General features: G+C 39.6%; 1 protein-coding gene across 1 annotated transcript in view; it reads right to left on the bottom strand.

Moving 5' to 3' along the window:
- HSD17B11 (hydroxysteroid 17-beta dehydrogenase 11) overlaps positions 1-3,892 on the bottom strand; it is a 39,261-nt gene extending 35,369 nt beyond the window's left edge. Inside the window, exon 1 of the mRNA XM_046656648.1 lies at positions 3,568-3,892. Within this exon, the coding sequence (XP_046512604.1) occupies positions 3,568-3,777 (210 nt within the window). The 5' untranslated portion in view covers positions 3,778-3,892. The remainder of the gene's footprint in view (positions 1-3,567) is intronic.
- Positions 3,893-11,427: the final 7,535 nt, after the last annotated feature.

Below are 11,427 nucleotides of genomic sequence, written 5' to 3'. Positions count from 1 at the left end.
AAGGAGCTGAGGGCCTACAATGGAGAAAAGAAAGTCTCTTTAACAAACGGTGCTGGGAAAACTGGACAGCCACATGTAAAAGATTGAAAATTGACCATTATTTTTCACCATTCACAAAAATAAACTCAAAATGGATCAAAGACCTAAACATTAGGCCTGAAACAATAAGTCTTCTAGAAGAGAACATAGGCAGTACACTGTTTGGCAGCAGTTTCAAAAGAATCTTTTCGGACACCATAACTCCTCGGATGAGGGAAACAATAGAAAGAATAAATAAATGGGACTTCATCAGACTAAAGAGCTTCTTCAAAGCAAGGGAAAACAGGATTGAAACAAAAAAACAGCCCAATAATTGGGAAAAAATATTTACAAGCTAGTTATCCAACAAAGGGTTAATCTCCATAATATACAAAGAACTCACACAGTTCAACAACAAAAAAACAAACAACCCGATCAAAAAATGGGCAGAGGATGTGAACAGACATTTCTCCAAAGAAGATATAAGGATGGCCAATAGACACATGAAAAGATGTTCATCATCACTAATCATTAGGGAAATGCAAATCAAAACTACACTAAGATATCACCTTACACCCATTAGATTGGCAAAAATATCCAAAACCAAGAGTGACAAATCTTGGAGAGGTTGTGGAGAAAAAGGAACCCTCATACACTGTTGGTGGGAATGCAAACTGGTGCAGCCACTATGGAAAACAGTATGGAGATTTCTCAAAAAGTTAAAAATAGAAATACCTTATGACCCAGCCATCCCACTACTGGGTATCTATCCTAAGAACCTGAAATCAGCAATTCCAAGAGTCCCATGCACCCCTATGTTCATTGCAGCATTATTTACAATAGCCAAGACGTGGAACCAACCTAAGTGCCCAGCAACTGATGATTGGATAAAGAAGATATGGTATATATACACAATGGAATACTACTCAGCCATAAAAAAGGACAAAATCGTCCCTTTCGCATCAACATGGATGGACCTTGAGGATATTATGTTAAGCGAAATAAGCCAGACAGAGAAAGACGAACTCTATATGACTCTACTCATAGGTGGAAGTTAACATATAGACAAGGAGAACTGATCGGTGGTTACCAGGGAAAAGGGGGGAGTGGGGGGAGGGCACAAAGGGTGAAGTGGTGTACCCACAACATGACTAACAATAATGTACAACTGAAATCTCACAAGGTTGTAAACTATCATAATCTTAATAAAAAAAATTAACACAACTATCATTGCAATTTCATTAAAAGTATACATATTTTACCCACAAAAAAGTAGGAAGGACATAATCTCAAAATAAAAGGATTATTTAAGTTAAACGAATTTAACATAATGAAAACTCACTACATTATCCTTCATTTTCTGACCACTTCCGCTACTACCACCCTGGTCTGACAAACCAGCACCATCTCTCACCTGGATTATCACAATGGTCTAACTCGTCTCCCTGCCACCCAGCAGCAGGAGGAAACTCTTCAGTAGAAACTGGCTCAAAACCCTCCACTGGATCCCCCAGTAAAAGCTGAAGCACAAACCACGGCCGACAGGAACACTACGATTTGGAGTCTCTGTTCCTTACAGAGACCAGCGCTGTTCCATAGAAATATAATGCAAGTCACAGACGTAATTTTAATGTTTCTAGTAGCCACATTAAAAAAAATTAATTTAGTATTATATTTGATTTAACTTAATATATCCAAAATATTATTTTGAAATATTATTATGAAATATTATCATTGCAACATGTAATCCATACAAAAGTTATTAACAGGATGCTCTACATTCTTTTTTACATAATCAGTCTTTGAAATCCCATGGGTATTTACACCCACAGCACATCTCAATGCAGATGAGCTACATTTCAAATGCTCAACAGCCACAAGTGGCTACGCTACTAGCAACTACTGTACTGGACAGCACAGATCTAGACCTTTCTTTTACTTCTCTCCCTTCCCTCACTTTGTGCCAGGCTTTGCATGGCTGATCTCTCTATGCAGAGCTGCGCGAAGGGCTCACTGTAGCCTCAGCCTCTTCTGATCTCGACTCAACTGTCTTCATCTCATCGAGGCCTTCTCCCATCCCCACCCTCCCCGCCATACAGAGTCCCTATCCTCTTCCATGTTTTATTTCTTCCTGATACTTATCACCATCCAACAATTACATATTTTATTATACAGCATGTCTTGTTGATCATCCCTAGCTCACGAGGTTCGTGTTTTCCTCACCGCCGTGTCTTCAGTTCTGCTTTGGAACAGTGCCTGGCAGAGAGTGAGTGCTCAATATTTGTTTGATAAATGCACTTTGCTCCAGAGTAGAGAAAATTTTGTACAAACCAGCACTGGGCGTTGGGAATCATTCACCTAGCTGTGTAAAGTAACCCTTACACATTGGCTTAAACTTCACTTTGTGAAGGAATAATACTAACACTCGTGTATTTACCAAGTGCCAGACACTGTGCTAACTGCTTTGCGTGCATTATTTGGTATAATCCTCCCAGTCCTCAAAGGTAAGTGGTGTTATTTTATCCATTTTGCAGAAAAGGAACCGAAGCTCTCGGAAGTTTCCCATGAAGTTGAATAGTTATCCGTGAGGAAGTGGAGAGCTCCCCCGAGTTTGACCACACCCATGCGGGACACTACTGTGACCACAGCAGATGAGGCTGGGCCTAGTTTGTACCTTACATTGCATGTGGAATTATTTAATGTCTATTTTCCCTACTAGACTGAGGGAATAGGACCCTATTTCCTGCTTGCCATTGTGTTCTTTATATCTAGGCAGCAGGTGCTCAATAAGTATTTGTTGATTGCTATTTCAATCGCCCTGCTCACTGGGTTAGCTGTCATCTAGAGTCACACAGTCTGAACTCTTCATTACAGCATTGCATGTTGTCTCCTGTGTACAGATGGTGTTTCAGGCCATCAGGTGGCTCAGAACACCTTTGTCCATCTACCACTGGCCAAATCAAATGTAAGATTCTAAATCCTCTCTTCCTTAACGCTACACCTTCTAGTACAACATTACATTGAAGATTTTTTCTTTTTTATTGTTTTTAACTAAAAGATGATTTTGAAAATTTACTCTTGGCAATTATTATGGCAGAGTAATGTTGCTTTCTGTTGGGTGTAATCTTTTAAACCCATTTATCTCAGGAACTGCAAGTAGGGTTTTTTTTTTTTTAATAGGTACAAACCTCTTACTCTTTTAATATACTAGCTCAAACGATTACTTTTTCCATATGATTAAGTTAGAGGAATCAGTGAAATCAGGTTTCGGGGGAGATTACAAATTATTTTCAGGGCAAAAGTAAGGATAAATTTATAATGTCAAATTTGCGATAGGCAGTAACTGGAAATCTTATACTCTCTAGGTCCGTTTTCATGTGATCATAAACACATTAATTAATCCACGGTTTCCCCGCATCTATAAAATGGCAATAGTAATTTTTTCTACCTAATTTACAGAGATGCTGCAAGGCGTTGCTGCCTGTAAAATGCAGACGTGTCCACAGATTAAAGGTACCAGAAAGTAAAAAACATGGTAAGCACTATTACCTTATTTATATCCCATACAACCAGTTTGCATTTAAGTTTGGCAAATTCATAGGCAGTCAGTCTCCCAAGTCCATGTCCAGCTCCCGTAATCAGGACGATTTCTCCGGCGACCGATTTCCTCTTCTTGGGAATAAAAAGCTTCAGGAAAGACTCTAAGGTGAAAAAGATCAGTAAGGGCAGAAGCAGGAGCTGGTCCAGCAAGAATTTCATCCTTTTCGCTGCTTGAGCTTTTGCTTTGTTTCTTTTTACCAAGCACTCTAACCTGCCTCCGGGAGATGTTGACTCAAATACCGGAGGGAATAAAAAGCAAGAACGAGGAAGGGCTCCTTTATAACAACAAACAACTCGAAACCGCACCTTCCGGCTGGCCTCGGTTAGGTCGTCTGCAATTGGCTGGGGCTGCAGCGCGGAGCCACTGCTCGCCAGCTCAGAAATCTGGGAGGGACAAAGTCCGGGGCAGAACGAAGCTTCCTAGTTCTGGCGTCGCAGCCAGCGTCATCTTTCATCCGCTGCCTCCGCGTCTCCTGAGCCGGCCTTGGAGGCTTAGTTGCCTCACGTTTTCCTAAATTTGATCGATTCTTCTCCAAGTTGCAAGGATGACTGACGGTGTCCGCAGTCCAGACGCTTCTTTGAAACTTGATGGTTGCCCATCACTGGTTAAAGGGAAGCCAGTGTAGGTTTCTGTCTTAAAGGAGCCTGGAGAGAAGGCCAATTGTTCTGCCCCCAGCTGAGGAATGACCGTACATCACGTTTTAGTTTGAGCTAAGCACGGTTTCTGGAGGACAGAGGAAATTTTTCCCCTCTCAAGGACAGCCATAATCAAGCCCCAGGAGAAGTCCAATCATGTTAAAGGGAATTATTTCCCTAAGGAAGAGCGGTGTAATTGGATAACCTTTTTCACTCAACTTATTAAAATTTGTGAGAAAACGTACATTACACTTTAGTAATTGTATCTTTATCCAGTTTAATAAGTCACTGTCTCCGGAATGAAGGATAAAATAGAAAATCACCTTGCCGATAGATGACCTCTGTAATTTTTGCTTTCGTAGCCTATATATGTAAGTATTCAATATATAACTGGTGATTTAAGAAAATCCCAGAGATTGGTTATTATTCTTTTATATAGTTTATATATTTGTGGTTTTTAAAGATACCTTTCATTGGGTGAGTTTAAAATGTTTTATAGGGAGCCAGTCCTGTGGCATAGTGGTTAAGTTAGGCATGCCTTGCTCTGGTGACCCAGGTTTGCGGGTTCAGATCCCAGGCACAGACATACACCACTTGTCAGGTATGCTGTGGTGGCGACCTACATATAAAGTGGAGCAAGATTGGCACAGATGTTAGGTCAGGGCTAATCTTCCTTAGAAAATAAATAAATAATATAAAATGTTTTATGTATGGGGCATCTTAATTTCATGCTGGCTTCTGTTAAAAACAAGACGACAGGCTCAAAATGGAGCTGTTTATGCTAAGCACCATGTCACCAAACTGAGACTGAACTTAATCACAGTTTCGGTTCTCCCAGAAGTGGAATCTTACGCCAGTCAATCATGTGACTTCTTCCTATAGATATTGGGCAAAAAAGTTTGACAAACACTGACCCTGCTCTAGCTCCAGTTATGCTTCTGCTTGCTGTGGGGACCTTAAAAAGTCAATCCAGCTGATTTATTTGTTCACAAAATAGTTTTTTTCTCTACTTCCTAGGAGGCTTGTTGAAAATCAAACAAAAGGGGCCAGCCCGGTGGTGCAGCGGTTAAGTGCACACGTTCTGCTTCTCGGTGGCCCGGGGTTTGCCGGTTAGGATCCTGGGTGTGGACATGGCACCACTTGGCAAAAGCCATGCTGTGGCAGGCGTCCCACATATAAAGTAGAGGAAGATGGGCACGGATGTTAGCTGAAGACCTGTCTTCCATGGCAAAAAGAGGAGGATTGGCAGTAGTTAGTTCAGGGCTGATCTTCCTCAAAAAAAAAAAAAAGAAAGAAAAGAAAATCAAACAAAAGCTCTGGAAACTAACTCTCTACACAAATATTAGTACCATTGTAAACTCTTATTTGGGGGCTATGAGAAAAAGTTGCAGATAATATCGAGAGTTTTCAAGAACTCCATGGTAGAGTTCGGCCTCCTCAGGACCGTCACTATCCCTTCATCCCCTATAACAGTGTAAGGCTGCTTAAGTAAGACGGAGAAGTGAGCGTGATTATTTGTGAACTTCAATTTCTTGTGATCATCCTGTCTCTGAAGTAAAGGGTGACCATTAGTCATTAGTCACCCACATGACAAAAGTCTCTCTCTAAGCTCTGTAGCTTCTCACAAAAAGCCCTCATTCAATTACAGTCAAGAACTTGTCGACGATAGTAACCCATAACCAATCTATAAATGAAAATTTGGGAGAGTTTATTCTGAGCTCAGTTCCTAGCCTAAGGAAAGATGCTTAATCCTTAAGGAAATGCCAACGTTGGGAGGGGGAGGGAAGTTGCACCTTCATCTCAAGGACCTTTGTTCTTGCCGTAGTGAATATCTAAAGCAGATATACAATGCATGCTCAACGGCCTCGGCCTCGGTCAGGCCCTTTTGGAAAGACAAGGTCAGGCCAAATTAGGTTTACACAAAATGGCTTCTGCATATGCTCCAATATCCTCTTGCTTGCCATTTCTGTTTGTCAAACTGAATTGAAACTGACAGACAGTTAACCTCTTACTGCGCACAAGATCAGAGTTGGGTCTTTATTTTCAATAACCAATCTTTGGGATTTTCTTAAATCACCAGTTATATATTGAATACTTATGTATATAGGCTACGAAAGCAAAAATTACAGAGGTCATCTATCGGCAAGGTGATTTTCTATTTTATCCTTCATTCCGGAGACAGTGACTTATTAAACTGGATAAAGATACAATTACTAAAGTGTAATGTACGTTTTCTCACAAATTTTAATAAGTTGAGTGAAAAAGGTTATCCAATTACACTGCTCTTCCTTAGGGAAATAATTCCCTTTAACATGATCGGACTTCTCCTGGGGCTTGATTATGGCTGTCCTTGAGAGGGAAAAATTTCCTCTGTCCTCCAGAAACCGTGCTTAGCTCAAACTAAAACGTGATGTACGGTCATTCCTCAGCTGGGGGCAGAACAATTGGCCTTCTCTCCAGGCTCCTTTAAGACAGAAAACTACACTGGCTTCCCTTTAACCAGTGATGGGCAACCATCAAGTTTCAAAGAAGCGTCTGGACTGTGGACACTGTCAGTCATCCTTGCAACTTGGAGAAGAATCGATCAAATTTAGGAAAACGTGAGGCAACTAAGCCTCCAAGGCCGGCTCAGGAGACGCGGAGGCAGCGGATGAAAGACGACGCTGGCTGTGACGCCAGAACTAGGAAGCTTTGCTCTGCCCCGGACTTTGTCCCTCCCAGATTTCTTTTTTTTTTTTTAAGGGAAGCAAGGACATTTCAGATGGGGAATGAGTATTCAAAAAGGAGAGGTGGTTATTTGCTTGTGCTGGCTCAGTTGGAAAGCATGTTTCCACATACACTGCAGTTTATCTCAATAAGATAACAAACTCTTCCTGGAGAGATCTTAGCATTAAAAATGATGAGGATTTTAGGCTGGTTAATTTTAAAACTGCAGATGAGAAGCAGGCTCTTAGGAGTGGAATTTGCTTGCCCTTTGATCAGAGACAGTTGCATTTGTGAAGGAAATCTCCATGCCTCCCTTTCTGTGCCAGGAGGAAGGGGGGATGGCCTTATCTCTGGAAACTCTTAATGGGGAAGGCAAGAACTTAAGTTGTTTACTGTCTGGCAACCTCATGTAACTGACCCCCCACCCCAAAATCCTCCTTTGTCTTTAGCTGAGGATAATATTTGAGCAGTGACTTCTGCCATTTACTCAATCCGGTTTGATTCTTCTCTAAAAGTTGTGGGACCGCCCAATGGCTGGACCCTACCGGCACTGGCACCATTTTAACTCTTTTTTGTGTGTGTGTGTGTCTCATAAAGAGATAACTCTCATACCTATGCCTTAAATTTAGCTCTAACCCTCAACTTGGTGCAGCAGAAGCTCTGACTGCCCATTCTCTAAATAAAAGAGCACTACTGCCAGATCTTAAGAGTCTAAGAAATCTTTCTTTCGACTCCTCGGCTCACCGACCCCGCATCAAAAAATAAGGCAAAGTTTATAGGCTTTGCTCTTGTGGTGAGGCTTGGTTTGGTTCAGGGTGGTTGGTGATTGCATCTCCTTAACATAACAAAAGAAAAAAATTCAATTTGGAACGACAGTTAAAATACTCTCCCAGATTTCTGAGCTGGCGAGCAGTCGCTCCGCGCTGCAGCCCCAGCCAATTGCGGAAGACCTGACTGAGGCCAGCTGGAAGTAGCGGTTTTGAGTTGCTGTTTCTTGTTATAAAGGAGCCCTTCCTGGTTCTTGCTTTTATTGCTCTGGTATTTGAGTCAACAACTCCCAGAAGCAGTTTAGAGTGCTTGGTAAAAGCAAATAAAGCAAAAGCTCAAAGCAGCAAAAAGGATGAATTTCTTGCTGGTCAACATAGTGAGTCAAAACTACCCACTTTTTTTTTAAATACAATTTTTTAATAGAAAAATAGCAGAGCCTGAGCCTCAATATATGTTGATGAGGATTTTTAGGCTGCTTAATTTTAAAATGGCTTATGATGAGGATTTTTAGGCTGGTTAGTTTTAAAACTACAGATGAGATTCAGGCTCCAAGGAGTGGAATTTGTTTGCCCCTTTGTTGGGAAACATTTACATTTCTAAGGGAAACCTCTATCTGTGAAGATGCCTCCCGCTCTGTGCCAGGAAGAAGGGGGGATGGTCTTATCTCTGGAAGCTCTTAATCAATGCCAGAGGCAAGAACTTACGTTGGTTGCTGTCTGGCAATCTCATGTAACTGATTTAGGGTGGTGGCTTCTGACCTTTACTTAATCCAATTTGATTCTTGTCTAAAAGTCATGGGATCACCCAATGACCAGACCCCACCTGCACTGATACCATTTTAACTTTTTTTCATGTCCTTTCCTTTGTCTTGTAAAGAGATGAATCATATACCTATGCCTTAAATTTAGCCCTAACCCTCAACTCGGGGCAGCAGCAGGAGCTCTGACTGCCCGTGGGTCCTGTCCCCACGCACCAGCTCTGCCTGCCCATGGGCTCTGTCCCCATGCCAGCGGGGGCAGCAGAAGCGGCGGCAGCAGAAGCTCTGACTGCCCATGGGTCCTGTCCCCATGCTATTCCATACTATTCTCTAAATAAAAGAGCACTACTGCCAGATCTTGAGAGTCTAAGAAATCTTTCTTTCGACTCCTTGGCTCACCGACCCCGCATCATATGTTACCTTTCATCGGGTGACTTTACAATGTTTTATAGGGGGCCGGCCCTGTGGTAAACTCAGACGCAAATAAATATAAGGTGTTCTGGTTACCTATTGCTGTGCCATTAGGTATTTCTATATCTATTTGGCCGACTATTTATCTTTCTGTGCATGATGTATCTATGTTATTTATCATCTATTTATCACCATATAATAATTCCATTACCATCAGCACCACCAATTTTGTCTTTCCAACTAGACTGCGCAGGAGGACACCATGCACAGTTAACTTGTGTATTTTTCACAGTGCTTAAGCACAGACAGCATCATCCATAAAATAACTACTAGTTAGTAAATATTTCTTTTTAGTCTTTGTTTTATGAAAATTATATGATTCTTTTATTTAAAAAACAAAGCACAAGAAACAACCAAAAAATACAAAGAAAAAAAATTCTTTCAAATCTCATTTTTCAGAAATAAACACTTCCTTTGTAACTATTATGCCAGTCCTTGAGCTGTCAGAGGTCTTCATATATTCTGGATATTAACCCTTATCAGATAGATGATTTGTAAATATATTCTCCCATTCTGTAGGTTGTCTTTTCACTGTGTGTATAGTGTCTTTTGATGCACAAAAGTTTTTAATTTTGATGAAGTCTCATTTATCTATTTTTTCTTTTGATGTTTTTGCTTATGGTATCATATCCAAGAAACAGTTGCCTAATCCAAAATAGGCACAAAGATTTATGCCTATGTTTTCTTCTAACAGTTCTATCATTGTAGCTCTTACATTTAGCTTGTTGATCTGTTCTAAATTAATTTTACATATGATGCAAGGTAGGAGTTCAAATTCATTCTTTTACATATGGATGTCCAGTTGTCCCAGCACCATTTATTGAAAAGACTATACTTTTATCATTGAATTATCTTTATAACCTTGTCAAAAATCATTGACCATACATGTATAGGTTTATATTTAGACTCTCATTCTATTCCATTGATGTATTTCAAATATCTATTCTGATGCCAGTACCACACTGTGCTTGTTACTGTAGGTTTGTAGTTAGTCTTGAAACTGGGCAGTGTGAGTGAGTCCTCCAACTTTGTTCTTATTTTTCAAGATTGTTTGGCTATTCTGGGTCACTTGTATTTCCATATGAATTTTAGGATTAGCTTGTCCATTTCTACAAAAAGGCAACTGGAATTTTGATAGGGATTGTGTTGAATCTGTAGATGAATTTGAGAGTATTGCTATCTTAACAATATTAAGTCTTCTGATATATGAGTATGAAATGTCTTCCATTTATTTAGATCTTCTTACATTTCTTTCAGCAATGTTTTAGTTTTCAGAGTATGTCTTACACTTCTTTTGTTAAAATTATTACTAATTATTTTATTCCTTTTGATGCTATTACAAATGGAATTGTTTTCTTAATTTCATTTTCAGATTGCTACTGAGAATATATAGAAATAGAATTGATTTTTGTATATTGACCTTATATCCTGCAACCTTGCTGAACTTTTTAATTCATTCTAGTAGATGTTTAGTGGATTTGTTAGGATTTTCCTATATAGAAGATCATATTATTTGCATTTCCCTTCCCATCTGGTTGCCTTTTTTCTTTGCTTTGCTTAATTGTCGTGGATAGAACCTCCAGTACAATGTTGATTAGAAGTGGCTAGAAGTGATGAGTGATGAGAGCAAGAACAAAGATGTCTTATTCCTGATCTTAGAGGAAAAATATTCAATCTTTCATCGTTAAGTAGGATGTTAGCTGTGCATTTTTCATAGATGCTCTTTAGTAGGTTGAGGAGCTTCTCTTCTATTCCTACTTTGTTGAATGTTTTTACCATAAAGAGGTGTTTGATTTTGTGAAATGCTTCTTCTATGTCTATTGTGATGATTGTGTGGTTTTGTTTTTTATTTATTGATATGGTGTATTACTTTAATGGATTTTCATATATTAAACCAACCTTGCATTCCTGGAGTGTATCCCATTTGGTGCATATCCCATGGTGCATTATCCTGTTTGTATATTACTCAGTGTTGTTTACCAGTATTTTGTTGAGGACTTTTGTGTCTCTATGCATAAAAGATATTGGTCCATAGTTTTCTTCTGATGTCTTTGTCTGTTTTTGGTATCAGAATAATATTGGCCTTATAGCATATGTCAGGAAGAGTTTGCTCCTCTCTTTTTGGAAGAGTTTATGAATAATTAATATTAATTCTTCTTTAAATGTTTGGTAGAATTCACCAGTGAAGCCATATGGGTCTGGGTTCCACTTTGTAGGTAATTTTTGAATGCTAATTCAATCTCTTTACTTATTATAAATCTACTCACAGGTTTTCTAGTTCTTCTTGAGTTAGTTTTGTTAGTTTGTGTCTTTCTTGGAATCTTTCCATTTCATCTACAAAAACATGTCTTTTTGAAGCCAAAGGCCAATTCTCTTCCCATTACATTATGCAGTCTCTAGTTACTGGTATTCTTTAAAAAATATCTTTGTTCTTTGTCTCTGAAGCATTTAAAGGAAAGTAAGTCTCATTT

This window comes from Equus quagga, chromosome 3, assembly GCF_021613505.1.
Source record: "Equus quagga isolate Etosha38 chromosome 3, UCLA_HA_Equagga_1.0, whole genome shotgun sequence".
NCBI lineage: Eukaryota > Metazoa > Chordata > Mammalia > Perissodactyla > Equidae > Equus > Equus quagga.
Note: the sequence above shows the minus strand (reverse complement) of the source record. Positions and strands in the feature narration are given on the sequence as shown.